This window comes from Diabrotica undecimpunctata, chromosome 10, assembly GCF_040954645.1.
Source record: "Diabrotica undecimpunctata isolate CICGRU chromosome 10, icDiaUnde3, whole genome shotgun sequence".
NCBI classification, from domain to species: Eukaryota; Metazoa; Arthropoda; class Insecta; order Coleoptera; family Chrysomelidae; genus Diabrotica; species Diabrotica undecimpunctata.
The window spans coordinates 7,927,639-7,947,667 of NC_092812.1; the positions used below are offsets into that span (position 1 = coordinate 7,927,639).

Below are 20,029 nucleotides of genomic sequence, written 5' to 3' on the forward strand. Positions count from 1 at the left end.
TTATTTAATTTGCAGAAACCCCTCTTGTTACCATCGACGTTTTGAACAGTAAAGGATATTAAAGATAATCACAGTTGCAGTTACCAAATGGTAATAGGAGCGAATTACATGGTTCGGGGTTTACTCTGGTTGAACTATTCATTTGACCTGCATGTGAGTGTATTGTGTATTTAATTTATTTGTTGTTAATTTTAATTTATTCAAAAATTGAATAATTCAACCTACGTTTTATGTATTTTAAAATTATTTTGTTTATACTCACATATTTATATTTTATTTGTGGGAGTTTAAATAGTTTGCTTTTATTGATTTTAGATATAATTAAAAGTTTATTCATTTCGTGATATTTTGAAAATTATTAGCTAATGTAACAAATATCTTATTAGAGTAGTAGAACAAAATAGTAAAAATAAAAGTTCCTCTCAAATAATTTTTACTATTTGTCCATAAAAAGATATTTATTTTTATGTTCTTAGTATTATTGACGTCTGCCTTTTGGGTGGCCTTCATAATGAACTGAAAGGTATAAGGTTTGTCTTTGAATGTTATTAGCACAAATGGAACACTGGCGCTTTAAAATTTATTTGTAAATAAGAGAATTATAACATCAGATCATAGTCGCAAGTAATAACATTTAAAACAATCATTGGTGTAAAAACGGGTGTCTGTCGCTATCATCTCCTGCTTTGAGTCTTCTACTTCAAGTGTCTAATGTGTCAAAACTGATCTTACCATTTCAGTCTCTTGAATGCGAATATCTTGGCCTCTCTCTTTTAAACGCAATCCCTAACTGAATGTTTGCATGTTATACTTTCGAGATTGCATACGCACCTGCAAATATACCTTATATTTCCAGAATTTTTTATCGCAGTAGATACCATATTTTTTTATAGTTTTTTAAAAAATTTGGAGTGCTTTTAAATTTATGTAAATAAAAATCTTTACCTGGCGTTTGTTGTTGAAGGTCATTTCTATCAGCTCCAAGCACGATTTTACCAACACATCAATGCAACCAAAATGCAGTACTATCGACCGCTTACAATTTCCTATATAGGCCACGAATTCAACTGTAAGAACTGTTTTGTAGTCAGTTACTGCATTTTTCTCCCTAGTGTCGTTAGGAGGAGCGTATCTTGGGATACTTACGAGATAGCTCTATAGAGAACAACAGCCAAGATATTACATTCAAATTAAAATAACTTTTTACAAATATATATATTTGTCGTTTTATATTGTACTTTTTGTTTTTTCTCTTGTTGTTTTCTGGTTTTTTAGTGTTTCAACGCCATCTAGTAGAGATTACTATGAGTAACACTAAACCGTAAGTTCACATATCTTGCTTAACGTTAACTTCTTTTTCTCTCCTCATTGAAATGACTACGCTTTTTTGCAATGAAACTGCACAGAATAAATCTAGCACAAAGATATTAGTTCAAAGTGTACACAAGTATAAACAAAACTATGCTTTAGGCCATCTCAAGACTGAAATAGCGTATTTCTAAAATATTTTTAAAGCAAACCATTTTTACTCGCCAACTTTTTTTGTAAAATAGTTTTATCATACAACCTCTGTGATACATTTTAGCATTTATATTCAATTAATCCCTAAATCTTTCAAGATTGATTTACGATTATTATATATTAAGTATATATCTAGACATTCCATAGAATATGTAAATAAGTGATTAAATACCAAACGTTTGTCAATCTTTAAAGGAACCAAAATAATACACGATTTTGAAAATGACATCGAACTAAAAATGTATAGGCTGTTAAAAAATATTTGTATAATGTACCCTTGTTTTTGATATATTAAAGTCGTCGATGACTTAAACATTGCAATATTTCATCTCGATCTTTAATTAGGGTATTACATCGTGATACTATTTCTGTATATAAAAGATTTAATCAGTAATATCATCATACAATGAATATACAAATTTTTCTAACGAACCTATACATGTTTAGACCTTATACCTAATTTTAGACATAATAACCTAAACGGAGAGCGACAATATTTAGTATAATCGACAAATTATGAAGTTTTATGTATATATACAAAACTTCGGTTGCTCACTATCTTAAGACTAAACCTATCATGTGCCGCTTAAATGGCACAGGCATCGATAAACAACCCGATATGAGGATGAACTCAGAACAATTATGATTATGTTACAGCTTAGTAGTAATTTTGTGTAGAAAGGTTTCCCAATTTATACTAGGCTTTTCAGTTTTTAGCCTCTTAAAATTTTGTCGCAGCTAAGTGTAGAACTAACGTCGTGTTCCACAATTTCAGTTTGTTTAGTTTTTGGGAAATCTGCAATATTTTTTTCAATGCATTCAGAAACATAGCTGTAACGAGAAACATATAACAATCACGTACAATAGATTGATCATTACAGACGAGCTAAAGTGACGAGGCACTATTCGGCATTAAAGATACTCCAGACATTCCATAATATAAAAATAAATGAAAATAATGCAAATGGAGAAAATTCCAGATATTTAATTCGTTTGCTAGGCAAACAATATACAATACCTAATCTTTTTGTTTATAGAGTTCATATCTATGAAGCCAGTCTATACACTATACAAATGTTAAGATCCTACAAACTATTGGTAAAAAAACTACTCACTTTATTATAATAAACGATCTTTATAAAGCGACGAAATAAATTCTAGGTAATTCTGGTGAACACTAGGTCATTTCTCCGAATCCGGTTTTAAAGTTCGACAATATTCAAGCCCATGTTCGATAATATCTGAGTTACTCTAAAATTGTTGGTCGATGTATAGGTCTGGCTTCATGACAATATCAGTGTGTCATGCACTCTACTTGGCTTAGTGATACCTGCGTGAAGTTGGGAATTTGCTAATATTTCCAACTTCAGCAAAATGTAATATTATTTATCGGATCTCATTAAAATCGATAGAGCTATATAAGAATAGAGAAAATTAAGTATTGTATATTATATCAAGTGCCATACTCAATAACTATTTCAGATTTTGTTATTCACTGTTTTTAACTACAAGTATTTAATAGTCAATCTTACAATGTAAAATAATAAGTATAAAAAAACTAAGACATATATTAATCACTAATACAGGTGATTATATCCGCAAAGTACTTTCGTAGAACAATGTGACTGACAATTAATAGTGAATATATTAAAAAAATAAAATTCAAATGTCAGTACTTGCAAATGGTTGGAAATTAACTAAACTGTTAACAAGAATGAACTAAATAAGATGAACAAACGTCAACAACGATTCTTAAAACGTGATTGTCATACTGTTTAAGTTATATAATCTACGAGGATTACCCACCGATAGAGGTAAACCAAAATCACATATTCTAATTGTAGTAGTTAGAGTGCAATAGTTGTAATATTTTTCTTGGATTCGGCATGGCACCCATGAATACTGTATGTCTTCTGTTAATCACTTAATAATACTTGATGTAGAAAATAATTGTTTTCGCGTCGGTGGTAATCGAAATTAACAGCACGGAAAAGATAAGGTATTGTTTACAAAGGCTCCAACAGAAGGTAAAATGACAAACAAATATTCATAATGATGAATATATACCTTAACTTACAAACAGCGCTTGGCTTTTGATTTTGGTCATATGCACACAGAATTTTCTACGTAGAATTGTAAAGCATCTAAGACGCTATATTGAAAAGATGAAAGTATATCGGCGCAAAATTGCCACCTACGTGAATATTAATGTTAGGCGTTAGTTGGCATAACTTGGTGTTCAGACTCTTCTTCGTGTGTAAATCTGTGGCTTGAATTATATTTGTTTTTACAAACTCTTTACAAATACAAATGTATTTGTTCGGACGTACTAAACAAAGTCAGTATTGGCTCACTTTCTGTAGACATCAAGCGAAATTTAACCTACTCTGTGAAAGACACGCCACTAAATCTTGGATCTGTTTTAGCGACGTAGATGTCATAACTTTGAAATATCTCTTTCAAAGCCATTAAATCTCCACACCATAAATCCGTTTTATTTGTTACCGAAAACAAGGAACATTCTCCCGATTTGGATCTTTTACTGTATTTATATTAAAACCCCTCCCGATATTTTCGTCTTTTTTTGTCTTTTACTGTATTTGTATTATAAACCCCTCCAGATGTTTACGGCTTTTTTCCCATAAGATGGAAATTTACTCATCCCAGATGACCCACAATAGACCTCTTAGATCGAGTGGAAGAGTGGTTAAGCAGCAAGTTCATATTGAAGCTAACCTAACCTTTTTTTTCTGAAATTTTCTAAAAACCGTACCAGGTTGATCCATCCCTAGTGATGGTTAGCGTGTGTTGGAATCAGAGTAGAGGAGCACATCCGAGGCCATTTCTCCCTAGAAGGAGGTCCTGCACACGGATGCCTTTCTGTTATCCTGGCTATCAACTAAAACCATCTGACCCTTGCCATTGGTCCGGTTGCTGTTTTATTCTTAATGACTACTCGTATGTAATTGTACACTATTTCATCCCTCCTTACAGTCCGTCATCTTCGCCATCATTTCTCTACAGGGTTCATACCTATTTCTCTATACATTCTGTTTCTCTCCACTGTCCATCTAGTACACTCTAGCGTTGTGGGGATAACAGTGTCGGAGTATTCGCGGTATGGGCATTTATATGTATCGGTCTTTCCAAACCTATGAACCCTAAAACACCCGTGTGCTGTGAGTACTTTTGTACCATTGCATTTTCCAGGAACAACTATGAATCTTACGCACCACGCGATCTTCTGGCTTATAAGCAGACCTGTTGCAAGCTTCCGGTGTTGACAGGAAGCTCTTGCACGGCAGGCGCGATACGAAGACCGGTGTAACCCAAGAACTCACCCCGCACCCACTCAAAGGACCGTGTCAACACGATTGCGTTTAGATAAGATCTTCCCATCTAGTAAACTTGTAGTGAAGTTATGGCGCTTTCACACCAACATGAGTTTCTGGCAGAACCAATGCCCCTACCAGTTTATCTCAAGATTTAAGTGGCATGTTCATGTGTCTAGTCCGAAATACATCATCATTTGAGAAAGTCTCTGCAGTTTTAAGCATCTGATCTAGGTGGTTTCTAATGGAAGTCAATAATTTTAAATCATACATGTACAACAGATGATTCTGTTCCCCGTTCATTAGAATATTTTCAGTTTCGATATAGTTTTCGTCTAGTATCTGAAGGTTAATTAAATCAAATAAATCCCTTATTAATACTTTTGTTACTACAGGTAGTCGCTATATCTGTTTAAAAATCAAACGATAACAATTTATGAGTTATCGATTGTTGAATAAAATACTGCAAGATACATAGTAAACGAAGCTCTCTTGTAGTTGTAGATTCGATTTAAGATTTCATAACAACGGTCATCGTATGAGCGCATGAGACAACTGGGTAAAGATTCTTAAACAATTACGTTGTTTAGTGTCTATCAAAGAGTAGGTCAAAATAAATGTCATGCGATATACAACCAAGTGTCCCAATACCTCCTACAAACAGAATTATAAACCACTTTGTTTAATCCGTACGTAACTTTACAGCACAAAATTAAAACTGGTACATTAAGAAAGAAAAGAGAATGTGTTAAAACATATCCGACAAAACAACTCAATGCTCCTGCCATTTCTGAAATTTTGGTGCCACACGTTTTTACTAGTAGTAATTTTATCGGTATTAACGCTTTTTTAAACTTTTACTATATATTCTGTATTGTCAAATCAAGGAGCCAAAATTTGAATCAAGTTACTAGTAATTTTAATAAATAGAAATTAGTTAAATTGGAAATAATCTAAACTTGAAATTAAGTATTTAAAAAATACGAATCCAGCACATCATCATTTTAAAATTGTCACTACCAGTTTGATATTTTCGGATTGTTAATAGTGCTGATATGCGGATTGTTTGTCTAATCCATAAATGAGATGTGTCTGGTCATTTAATCAGGTTGTACGTATATCAACCTATAGAAGACTGAATCAATAGTAAAGAGATATATCGATCGTTGTGCTTTCTTCTTTTTTATTATATTTTCATGCATTTAATATTAAGCATATTAAAATTGAGTGTATTGATACTGAATGTTAATTTACATTTAATGTGCATCCTTGCCAAAGGATATGCATTCTACTTAAGTGTTGCCCCTAGGAAATGTAAAGGATTTCTAAGTGATCTTAAAAAAACAGTCTATTTTCAAAATAAAATATCACCTTTAATATTTATTAAAATACAAGTGGACAGTTCTTTTATTTTGGTTAAATTTATGCAGTGTTCAACTAATACCTTATTTTTGAATAAACTATCAAAACTTTAGCGATATATTTAAATATTATCTCAAAATAAATGGCTTAACTAGCTGAATCTTTGAACGAACCAAATTGATCGCAATATTGTTGCTTATCTAGATCCTGACTACATATTAACTTAATGTTCAACACGTCAGTCTTTTAAACCGTATATATTGTTAAATATTTCTGTTTTCAATAATCAAAACCACAATTTGCACGTGACAAAAAACATATAATAGATAATAACTTCTGGTCCATACCTGGCACCTGCAAAACCTTCAGTGTTCCTAAAGGCCTCAGGTCGACTTGATCTGAAAAAAGTGAGTATCTTGGTTAAAGTTAATATCTGGTGATAATATGAAAGAAATAAAAAATTTAGTACAGTTATTTCACAGAAATTTTCTACCAATTGTTGATTACTATAAAAAAGAAGTGTTCATCACAACATTTTTTGACTTTCCTGATATAGTCCACCAAACAATAATTGGGACTAATATCCATTCCACGTTAGAATATAACTATCTAGATAAAAACAAAAAAAATGTAATTAGAAATTAAATTCAGGAAACACCATTGGCTATTATTAGGTCTAAAATTCACTTTTTCGCTATGAAATAAAGTCGTAGCATATAAAACAATAATCACACATTTAAGCTGCGGTTTCCTAGGACTTTGTGCTGAAGCGAGCCTAACCGAAAACTGTCCGAAAAATGAATCCGTGGCGGAATGTTCGGTCAACAACGATTTCCACGGAATTATGTCAGTCGCAATGGATATTACAAAAATAAAAGTCCTGCGCTCTGTTATCAGAGAAATATGAAAATGTGATATTGACTAATGCTTTTAAGTAAACGTATGCACTGTTTGTGATTTTTACTACTCTACAACCAGAGTGGAGCATAATGGCGGTTTTCCACCAAACGGACAAAACAAAAACTATACACAAACTCATGTCGAATAAAACAAAACATCAACTTTTCGCAATCTTTTTGAAGACTGGCATGTTTTGAAACAGTTTGAGTTTTGTTTTTCGAGTCCCGCTCGGAAGCGATAACATCAAAGGGTTTCGGCTTGTTTTGAAACTCAAGTCTGTTTAGTGGAAACGGTCAGTTGTGTTTATTATTGCCACCTTACTAATCTGAATACGAATTTTTTACTAAATTAGTTGTGAATTAAAAGAATTAAGTAAAAGTTAATAGATCATTTCTGTAGGTGGGGCAAAGTTTCCAAAAAGCAGCGGACTACTGAAGAAATATGTACCTTAATAGATGCCTCCCAGGAACATAAAAATTTGTAGTACCCAAAGGATGGCAACTATAAAAATAGAATTAAAGAAATGGATTCCTACAAATAAATTGCCAATTGTTTGGCACTAACTGGACAGAAATTTAAAGAAAAATTAAAAACATAATTTCACAATATCAACGTGAAAGAAGGAACTATAAAAAAATGAAGAAATCTGGCGCAGGACAGAACTTTACACCCAAGTGGTTTGATTATAATGCAATGAGTTTTATACACGACAGAAATAAACCTTTTTTTTTCAGTGAATTTAGTATCGACTAAAAACAACAGAAAATAAAAATCTCTAAACATGTTAGTTGGTTATTGAAGAAAAAATTGTACTTTGCGAACAAAATGTATTCCGCTTAAGGGAAATAATAGTTTTGGTTTTGTTTTAGAGTTCTAAAAAACACAAATGAGACATAAACTCAACTGTCCGTTTGGTGGAAAACCGCCATAAGAAACCGCCACCATATAATTATTAGCATTGAATCTGAACTGAAGCCATTATCAGTTAATCAATAAGTATCTTTAGACGAAGATTCAGTTAGTTGTAAGTTTTAGCATATAGTAAATGCATATCGAATGGATAGTCAGTGGACTACAGCTCCCAAAAATTAGGTATTATTGTATCTGGTAAAAAAATTATCAGTCCTCTAAAGAATTATTTGGACTAATCTTGTGGAATACTGGTATTAATGCCTCATTAATTTCCAGATTTGAACCACACGTCTTTCATTTTTTCTAAGGGAAAAATTCACTCATTCCTTTATTATACCTTTGGTATAAAAAGATTTAGCTCTGGGGAACTCCCCTATTAATCTGTCTTCAACACTTTAGTATCGCGACTTAATTCCATTTGTTTTAATTACTAAAATCTACATCAAAGACGTTCAATTTGCTAATAATAATGAATCAGATTGTATTGTTTTGATTATTTTTCCTTTGTTCTATTCTTTATATTAAACCGGATACTAGGCCAAAAATACTGGTTGCATATATTCCTTTCCAAAAAAAGAAGAACGGGTCGTTTTCTATACGGTATTCTGTGAGTAAAACAAAGGAGAGCAGGCTATGATAATGAATATACTGCAACAGCTTGCTAGTACAAGATCCCAGCATAAAATTCTTACAAACGTTTGAAATACGACCACAGAACGTGAGTGATTACCCTTTTTATATGTCCCTTTATTACGGTCCTTCGCCGTATGCAGGTAAATTGGTTATTAAAAGTTATTTATTTGGATTTGATTGGTCTAGATTCGTCTTAATTATATTTTCAACTACAAAATTAAGATGAATATACAAAAGAAAAGGAATATGTTGGCTAGATGAAGATATATTGGGGTTGTTACTATATAATAGGTTTATACTTTCTATACATGCTGTAAAAACTTCCGATCAAGGAAGAGGAGTTGGTGCAGAAAAGAGACTCTGATAAAAGATTAACAAAAAGTAGAGAGTTTTTAAGGCTGTAACACTTTCAAAACTACAAATTTGGGACCAAAATAACAATTCTCTAACAACTATTAAGTGATAGTATAAAGCGTAAGTAACGTTATGGTGCACTAAAGTAAACCATACAAACTTTCTTGAGGTGCATAGATATCAGTGACAATATCGATACACAAAAGTATATTTTGTTCAAGAAAAACGAAGAATTCGTACTAATGCGGAAAGCAATCAAGCATGCAAGTAATACACATTACGAATAGTACGATAAAGTGGCTTACGTACTACAAATAAACGTACTTAAGAGTTTTAAACATCGTAAAGATTTAACTAATCTTATTATCTCGAAAAGCTTGTATGTTATAGATATTCGTGATGGATTAAAGATTGGAAGAAACTTGTAACGTAGAGATTATTCGAAGAAAGTGGATTTATTAGATTCAAGTTTCAGTTATAGCTGTGTTGACTTTCTTCCATAAGTACGTTGAATGTCTACTACCAATAGTGAGAAGAGTACGTTTTATTGGATCATTTACGATCCAAACCCTGAGGATGAGATGCTAAATCTGACTGGTCACTCTTAATGTAGACAATTACTCTAAGCGTTTTTCATGTTTGCTATTTTTTACTGTAAATCTAGTAATCATCTCCCTGTGAAGCCACTAAAGGTTGTTAATCATTAATCAAATAAGTAATTATAAAAACGAATACACTACATGCTACAGAAAAAGGTTAAGAAAGAATATTAAAATACAACGTTTTAGTAAAAAATTGGTTGTAAAAGTTGGTGTGAGAAAAGATAGAACGATGTTGTACGTTAATGACTTATTAACATTGAATTAGTCTACTTGTATTTATATTATATCAATACTGAATTGTCAACTCTATTGGTTGAAAACAGTTTTCCATTTTTAAAATAGACAATCAAAATATATATATACGAAAATTGATCAATTTTATTATATCACTATATTATGATTATTAATAAGTAGAGCTTGGAAAATATGCACTTGTATATGTTCATATGCTGATCAATGTCCGAGCAGCTCTTAATGTAAGTTTCTAATTCAGTCTCGTGATATGAGGTGAAAACTTGCATTTGTGTACAAGAGAAGTGCGACAGTGCACAGATTCTAAATGTGCCGGTGGGAGATGGCGTCTATGCGCTGTATTATAGTCGATGTATGAGAGAAAGTTTTTAAAATAATGAAATAACAAATAATAATATAAAATTTGTTATTTCATTAATTCGAAAACTTTTTCTTTCATACACCAACTATAATACAACGCATAGAAAGCATCTCCCACCGGCATGTTTAGAATCTGTGCACCGTAGTTGCCCTCATATTTGGGTGACTCTTTATCACTTTGATTTTCAGAGTCATTCAAATTTAAACTACATTCATTTTACATATTCCCAATTGTCAACAGACGCACGTGAAAGCCAAACAGGGTCGCACTAAGGTGTATCATATAATTTTTTAAAATATTTACTTTTGAAACTATTAGTGTAAGAATTTCTTGAAATTTAATCATTAAATCACACTTAAACTAAACTATAAAAAATAACACGACCAGTAAATAACTTAACAATAACGATAACATAAACATATAACACACAATATATTAACTTAAAAACCAACACGCTACAATTTGAATTTAAACAGACTGGCAAGTTTGGATCTGTACCATGAGAATCCGTCTGGCGTAAAGCAATAAATTATATTTAATAGCCTCTTGACGAATAAGAGGGCGAATATTAACACGTGCGTGTGTTTACAGATGGGAATTTGCTAAAATTTAATAATAGCTTCTGTAAAGGTGGACAAATGCTTCCCAAGTTTCAAAGTGAAATCTGTTTGAAAAAGAAATATTTAAATTTTGAGATTGGAATTGCAACTGCTAATCGATTTTACAATATTTAATGCTCTTATATCTCCAAAAAAATTTTACAAACAAATATTTAAAGAAAATTTAAACTTCATTTGAAAAATCCAGAATGGTAATTATTGTTCATTTGAAGGCAATAAAATATTACAATTCTTTTTCTCTATTTTATAGCAACGTTATTTTGAAATGTAAGTTCAAGTTCCATGAAATCGATCTTTTTGGTTAATTTCTAATGTGAAATGGTACAATTTTTGAAAATATGCATTTATTTATTTTGAATATACATTTTGCGTAGTTTCCAAGCTCTATTGATAAGTGACTACGCTTTGACTGCCATTTTATAATAGATTTTTTATGGTGATAGAATATGTGGTAATATTGTGAATTCAATACTGTTTTTTTAGGAATACTTTTAGACATTCCAAGTAGTTGCTGCAGAATTCCAAACATAATAATTTATTCGTCCCATGCATTGCATAAAAATGGTGTAGTTAACGTGAAAATTAGTTAATGTTGAATTTATGCAAAAGATCTGTATTTTAAGGAGTAATGAAGATTGACCTAAATGCTCTGTTTCAGGAATAGTATTATAGTATTAAGGTGATGAAAGTTGTAGTTGCTTTTATCATATATGACTGATATTTCTGAAATAGATTTTATATAGATTTTGATAAAAAATTCCAAGCCGGACATTTTACGACTCTAACAAAATGTATTGAAATAGATGATAAAATCTCTCATTTTATCGTATCATACTCGTACATCTAAACGCAGTGCTAATAGAGTCAAACAATGTCGAGTGGAATTTTTATGCTATTAATAAATGTGCTGATTTTAGTAACTAAGTTATAAGTGTATGATATATTTAACTAAACCAAGTAGAAATAATGTTCAATATAGGATTGTAGAGCAAATATGTTTGTCTATTAACACATACATTTCTTGTATATTTATTTATTAAAAATTAGATAAGTAGTAATGATCAAAATTAATCAGTTTTGTTCTTTTTTTCTCATTTTTCCAAATGCTTATTCAAAATGTTATAAATGTTGATATTAACCCCTAATGACTTCAGAATTACGTGAGTAAGGGCTAATAATGTTGTACGCATTAAAAATTTTTAATAAATGCTTTTCTTTACTAGCGTTTATTTGTAGGCCTCTTAATTTATTCGTCAAAAATTTCTATTTTCATTTATGCAGTTACAATTTGTTGATACCATCAATGGTGTTATAAATATATTCACTGAGACCCAGCTGTTTCCTAGCACTAGGAGGAGTCCAGTATTTGAGAGGTTAATAGGTATCGTCTGGGTACTTTTCATTCTCCGTTGTCTCCATATTAGTATTTATTCTTTGTACTCAGATTGTTGTTAGGTATCTTTACATCAATAAGACTTGTGTGTTCACTATCATGAAATATGGTCTTCTATGTGTTACTGGTTAGTTTATAACTACAGCATGGTCCCATTATATCTTGTAGATGGTATTTTCAAATATACTCTCCGGGACAGACTTTTGTATAGCCCCCTGGGTAGGATACAGCACCTCGAGAATCTTTAACGGTATATTTAATGTAGTTTTTGGTTGGAATTACATTATCCTGAATAAGAAGTGGGAATACCTCTGTCCTCGCTTTCATTGGGAAGCCACCCATGGAGAGATTTCGCCATCCAGATGCAACTTTTTTCAATATTTGTAAATAGTGTATATCTACTAATTGCGTTGCATATAATTAATATCAAAAAATTTAGTAGCTAAGATAATGGGTTCACTGCTAAACAAAGGCATACCTTGGCAAAGTTCCCGGAATATTCTGTATCGATATTTTTTGAAGATGAATTTTGGTCCTCCAGTCTCATTACTTGACAGATCTGATCTTTAAAAAGGTCCAAAGTATTTTTATCGAATTTAAATAGTCTTAATATAATTGTAAGCCATTCATGCGGCACTGAATCAAAGCATGTCTTGTAATCAACATCCGCTGTGAAAAGATTCCTTGTCTAGGTATACGCGTGACTAGAGATGATTGAAGCGCATTCTTTTGTTAAGGCTGTATGGTATTGTTTCGTACACAATGCCGATAGATGCTCTGAATGTCACAGGATGTGACTAATCCTGTGAAATATTATTATGTGAATTGATGGTTATTGAAATATAATATGATTAATCAATATTGCTAAGCACTCGTGAGCACGGCAATTCTTCTTTAGTCAGAAGTTGTGAACTCCGTCTGGTCCTGCAGATTTTTAGTTATAAAGTTTTTTGTTAATATCCGAGACTTCTTCAATAGGCAATGGTTTGCCTGGAGTATGAATATAGTAAACAGGTGAATCCCTTTTTTTTTTATTAAGTCACACACGCATTGGTGAACAAATTCAATTGACACTTTTCTTTCTCCTTATTTATATGTACACTCCCAAGCATAAAATTAGGGTCACCCCGTAATTTGAATTTATTATAGAAACTATTATTATTTTTTAACTATTTTCGATTGTAACATAGTTTACTAACGGATTGCTTAAAGAAAACAATATTTTTGTTCTTCAAAGTTAATTGAAAGTAATGAAAATAAACAATTTTCGTTTGATATACTAAATATTGTAAAGGAAAATTAAAATTGACAATTTTAATTTGATGTGCTTTTTATTGAAACCAAAGAAATTTTAAAAACTTCAGTAGCGAGTATTCCCTCCTTTGGCAGTAGAGACTATTCCCATCAGATTTTGGATTACATTCTACGGAAGATTGTTTCATTCCTGCACTAGTATGTTGCGAAGCTCTCTTGAATTTCTTGGGGCCTGCACATAACTCCGTAAACGTCTCTTCATCTCATCCCAAACATGTTCTATCGGATTGATATCTGGACCGCGAGCAGGCCAAACAAATCGTGTCATTTGAACCTCATCAAGATACTCACTAACTATCCGAGCAGTGTGGGGCTGTGCATTATCATTCATAAATGTTGCCTCGTCTCCCAGAATCACCTTAAACGGTAAAACATATCTTCTATCGGTCTATTACTCAATGATAAAGACTAACTCCGTGCGACCATCAAACATACATTGTACATATCTCTCGCCTGGACGTCGCCACACTCTTATACGTTCGTCTCAGCCCGCAAAACAGAATCTCGATTCATCGGAAAACAATACACGGCTCCAATCCTGTATTGTTCAAGACAAGTGATCTCGTTCAAAATTCAATCTGGCCATTCGGTCACGGAAAGCGGCGGTACAGTTACTCTAGTTCGAGAAGATAAACTAGCAGCATGAAGTTGCCTCGTATTTCTCACTGCTTGCAGATGATTTCGAAAGGAAACTAGCGTGACCGATCGGTTTCTCAAAAACTAGAAACGACAAAGCGGTCATCTCTAGCTGTTGTAATTCTGCTTCGGCCTATACCAGGACTAAAAGTAAGCAGACCGGTCTCTTCGTACCATTGTCGTACTCACTGCACACTGGAGAGAGTTATACCACCATTTTTTGTAGTTTCACGCTGATCATGGCCATCTTCTAACGCCGCCACAACAAAAATTGTGCTCTTTTCAATACACTGACAGTGACACCACTACACAATTGTAGTTATGTAGTTGTAATTGTAGTTGCCCTTTTTATCTTAAACGCTTATCTAAACAGCAACAACAATTTTTTTCAAGCAGTGCAATGCATAAACTATGTTACATTCGAAAATATTCAACAAGGAATAATAATTTCTAAAATAAATTCAATTTACAGGGTGACCTTAATTTTATGCTCGGCAGTATATTTTCAAATTTTATCCAGGTGAGCAAAGCCAACTAATAATAATAAAGAAATTTGATTTTGAATTACTTTTTCTTTGAAAACCTGTCGAAAATAGTTCCTAGATATTTGCTTGTTTGACACTGATATATTCAACACACCTATACAGGTCATATGCTTCTTTTAGTAGCCTAGTTCTTTATTGTATCCGGCAAAATGACTAATTAATGCTGCACAAATAGTTTAAATGAAATATTATCTTACACTCTTACTCCTGTGATACATTTACTGACATGCTTCAGGATTTCAATTTTATATTAAAACGAATTTTCTAAAAAGAGTATTAGATAAGTATCATCACCCCTCTTAATTCTGCTGTTGTAATGATACGTGTATTTGATCATATGGCATTGAAGTATAGGCAAATCTATTTAGGATAAATTAAAAATTATAATTCTCATTATACTTTTCAAGAATATAGAAAAAGGTGAGTGGTTAGACATTTTTTGTATATATCTCTGCAGAAAATTGTCGCATCCAGCATGTTCAAACTCTTATCAAAATTTTTAGATGTTGAATGTTCTCTTACAGCTAGTTTATATGCTATAATATTTCACGAAACCGGTAAAAACGTTGTAATGTTTTGTTTATAACGAGAGCTGCTTATAATTGTCTAATTTTCGTTACGTTACGATACAATTGTGGCCCTATCATCCTCTAGTCAATGTTATACAGTGTCGTCTAATCGTTAAATCACTTTAAATATTTTGAGAGAATTCGTAGCGTCACTTCTTGCTTTTATTTTATTTAATAAAAAGTGTAAAGATCAATAGGAGATCATGAGTAACGAATGAAAATTTATAAAACATTTGGAATAGCCACCAGCACATTGCATTTCAATTTCAGTGTTATTTAAGCCAGAATCTTTTATTCTCAAAGGTTTTGGTAAGTTTTGTATATAACACTTGTGACTTTGTTGTTACAATAAAAATATTACATTAGAACTGCAATTAACCATCAATCAAAATAAAATAAAAATTTATATCAGACTAAGACTATATCCCATAATAATAGTGAAAGCCGTTGAAATGAAGAAAAACTTACATTAAGTTTCGCCATGTCACTCGTCAGCGTGATAACAGTGGGTTAAATTCAGTGCAAACAGTTCAGTAATTGGCAAGTTCAGGGAACAGTTGGTTCCCTGAAAACAAAGTGTGTGCAATGCTATATGCAACCAGAGACCTCTCCTAGTGTTTGGAAAATCGTAAAGAACCCGTTTATTCGAATATTTGAATAATAATGCTCTCCCTGTCAAATATTTTTTGTGATTGGTTAGTTTTCCGAACAACATTTATTACAGAAAGATCTATGAATGAATTTTGGAAATCATACAAATCTATTGAAGATGCAATTTACGATTTGATAAGGCGTTGATCTTACAGTATCTAAGAGAAGCTCCTGCTCCACAAGAGAGGGAATATAGCTGCATTAAAAACTCATGCTTAAAGGAAAGTGACAGAATATTTTCAAAATTATGATATTCTTGTAACTATTATATAGATTATATTTTCCTAATTAACTAATAGTCTTTCGGCACTAAGCTGTCTTTTCATCTCAACGGTTCGTTACTCTTGTAGGTCACTAGAGCCGCCAGTCTATTTTCAGGAAGGTGCATAAACCCACATTATTTACCAAAATAAAATATAGAACACATGTATAGCTATGTACTTTCTCTCAGGGGGTTGCAGGTGCACGCCGGCGCCCAAACTTGTAGGTAGCTCCTTCAGGAGCAGAGAAAGATTTTTGGCCACGGTAACTCAAGAGTCGACGTACCCAAATACGAAAATCTGTCTATTTGCTTAACGGTCGTATCCTTTTTCCCGAGTGACGATTAATCGAAGTTCTACTGTGCTTGTAAATTTTGATTTTAGCACTAATCTTCGAATAAACATATCTATTTCTAATAGAGCACTTATTTTTGTCTTCATAAAAGATTTGTGAGTTCATTTTCCAAGCCCACTGTGTAAACAGTGCACCATTCTTGTAGAGCTCTCTGCAAATTTGATCAATTTCTGGTGATTTATTATTTTTAAGCTTTTTAATAGCTTGGGGAATCTTTTCAGTGGTAGGGGATCATTCGTTTGGGTTGAATAGAATTAAATTTTTTTACCGGAGTTTCACTTTCACTATAATGATAATAGTAGATACAAAATCGAGATTTTTGGTAAATAAAAAGTCTAGATAGTGTTAAGATTATGCATTTGACATAAATATTAGAAAACTGCAAAAACGTTTAGCTTTTCCATTACCTTCGTTTTTAGTCTTCCTATATATCTAGTTTAGAGAGATTGTTTTGCTATATATCTAGTTTAGAAAGATTGTTTTGACTTGTGTGTTCCAGATTTTTTCTATTACGACTGATTACATGTGATCCATAGATAGTTTTGAACCAAACATCTTATTGCTCTTCCATTTCTGAAAACTTCATCTTCTCTCTCGCCATTAGTGCCCAAATAGCTTGATATGTAAATTAATATCTAAAATGCTGATTGCGAGTTCTTCAAACCATTATTTTAACCACCATTTTCTAACTGATTGGCGTTTGTACATGACTCCGTAACCAAAAAACTATGTAAGTGTTAATTCTTCATGGCTCATGAGACGCTGGTGAAGATGTCTAATTATGCGTACGAATATTAATCCAAATCTTCCAAAAATACTGATTTATGTGAACAAATATTTTTTTTATACTATGTGCATTGTATACACGAGACACATTCTTCTCTTCTTTGTGTGCCGTGCTTCTTTTCAAGCGTTGGCTATCGCCATATTAGCAAGCTGGTGAGATGTTTCTTAGTCGGCAGCTAGATGAAACAAATCCTCAACCGTTCGATCTGTCCATTGTCTAATGTTATGCAGCCAGGACAGCCGTTTTCTTTCCTCTTTCGGGACACATGCGGGTCGCCAAAAAAAAGAAAGGATCTAAATTTGGAAAACGTTTTATTAATTCTCACTGGCAGTAAAAGCCTTAGATTTAATTTAGTACCAGTGTGTCAAGAATCTATTGTACCACAATAGATTATACGCTTGGATTTAAAAAATGGTAAAGAAGTGGAAGGTAAAGGAAACACCAAATGCCCGCTTTTATAAATCATAAAAAAGTTGCTATCACCATAGCAGGTGCTACTATAACATACCATGTGTCTCCAAATTTCATTTTTAATATTTGCTATGGATATAGCTAAAAATCTACCAAGAAATAAATAATACATAATAATATGAACTGTTTACTATTTTTACAAAATATTCACCGTTGCTACATGATTCTATAAAGTACAGTGTACGAATGGTATTTCCAAAATAGCTGATTTGTAACCAAAATACCATTGTTTTTTTTCAAAAGTGTGTATTATATATTTTATTTACTTACAAGTCAAATTGGTTCAGCTATTTCTTATGGACTGTGAAAATTTGAAAGAAATCGGTTAATTATTCAGAGCGATATAGTGGAAGTAGGTTTTCACTGAGTATCGTAGCCTTATAAATTATTTCGACTGTAGAAAAAATCAAATTACTGAAACGGGTTTATATTTGTTTAGTGAATAAAGAAACGCACAATTATTTATATATTAATGACTTGTTCACTACGGTTCCCCATTGATTGGCTCTATTCATAATAAAAGTTGGATCCGTCCATCCAATGTTAATAGAATTGAATAAGCATTTAACAGAATAAGCAACATAAGAAATTGATTATATTTTCTATAAATAATTTTTAGTGAGTATTTTAATGTCAAATTTGTAAATATTCGTATAAGTGATATTGAATTTTTTAATTTTGGTAACGAAAATATCTGAAATTATTTAAAATATAAAATCCTGTTATCTTAACTTCAAAGTGTGTTACAAACAATGTTCTACATCATATATCACTTTGTGTATGTTATACTATTTGTGTTGAGATTAAAGAAATGTATAACTAGTTTTGAGTTTTATTAGTAACCTTACATTTTTCAGATAGGATACGCTTTAGATCGCTCCAACTGCTAGAAAAGATGGAGAGAGATTATCGCAAAGCTCTAAATAAATACAATAGGGAACTGAGAACGACAAAAAAAGAATCCTGGAGAATGTATTGCGAGGATATAGAACAGATTGTAGAAATACAAAGACCCTCCGATAAGTATACCTTCACTCTAAAAGGATTGAGGTGAAAATACTCGGAACTGTGAAGAGACTCTGAAATAACTTTTCGGGTTGCACTTTCCTGAGTCCGAAACTAAACTGATACCATGAACTCTGCACATGATAGTACACTGGACTGGAGTCCATAACTTACGGCTAGGGAAAACTGGCGTGTGGCAAAAGAAGTCTTTCAAAATAGACTACATCTTTTTACAGTGAAATGACCTGTGCAACAAATTATAATTATACATAGCTAGCTCAGGACTACAGTACTTACCAAGAGCATGGACGCTCATAAGGGTAGTTTTTATACCCTCGGCCATGAAACCACGAAGTCTGTGTATCGAGCAGGATTCTTTACGAAAGCGGCACTGCATCATCTCATATAAACGGTGAAGTATGCTCTATGAAACCAGGCGGTAATGCTGGGTGCATATCTCGATATGGAGGGAGAATTCAACAACACATCTTTCGAGGCAATCGCAAGTGGGTTAGAATATAAATATACAGGGATGAGTGCCTTAAGAACCGACAAAATAACGCAAAAGATAGAAAACATAATACGTTGTGAAATAAAAAGAGATGAAAGTAGTAGAGGTGAGAAATTATCGATATTAACCTATAATTTACTTTACATTACATTAGAATTATTGAAAATTTCCCACCTTTAGACGTTAGCTTATGAGCTTGTTGACTTCAGTCATAGTAATACGTATCACGTAATGTAAGTAAAAACAGTTTAAGTAGGAGTATTTTTTTATTAAAAATTAAAGTATTGATCAATAATAAACTATGATTTGAGACTACAAATTACTACTAATTAAACTGTTTACTTACATTTGCTTTATTGCCTTCAATCAGTTTTTACTTTATGCGAAATTTAAAAAATGTAAATATTCGACGTCATACTTGTAATATTATGACTGAAGTCAACTAGCTCATAAGCTAACGTCTAAAGGTGGGAAACTATCGATAGTCCTAATGTAATTTAATGTAAATTAGAGGTTTCTATCGATAATTTCCCACCTCTACTACTTTCATCTCTTTTTATTTCACAACGTGTTATGTTTTCTATCTTTTGCGTTATTTTGCCGGTTCTTAAGGCACTCATCACTGTATAAACAAACTTCATTTTGATAAGCTGCATGCTGAAGAGCCGTGTAGTAGACAAAAT

At 32.3% G+C, this 20,029-nt stretch overlaps 1 protein-coding gene across 3 annotated transcripts in view; it reads left to right on the plus strand.

Annotated features, from left to right (window-relative positions):
* The window catches only part of Ptp99A (Protein tyrosine phosphatase 99A), a 644,333-nt gene extending 625,687 nt beyond the window's left edge, over window positions 1-18,646 (plus strand). For all 3 annotated transcript variants that reach the window (XM_072546068.1, XM_072546067.1, XM_072546069.1), the window contains one exon: window positions 16-18,646. In XM_072546068.1, coding sequence (XP_072402169.1) covers window positions 16-62 — 47 coding nt within the window. In that variant the 3' untranslated portion in view covers window positions 63-18,646. The remainder of the gene's footprint in view (window positions 1-15) is intronic.
* The last annotated feature ends 1,383 nt before the right edge of the window (window positions 18,647-20,029 follow it).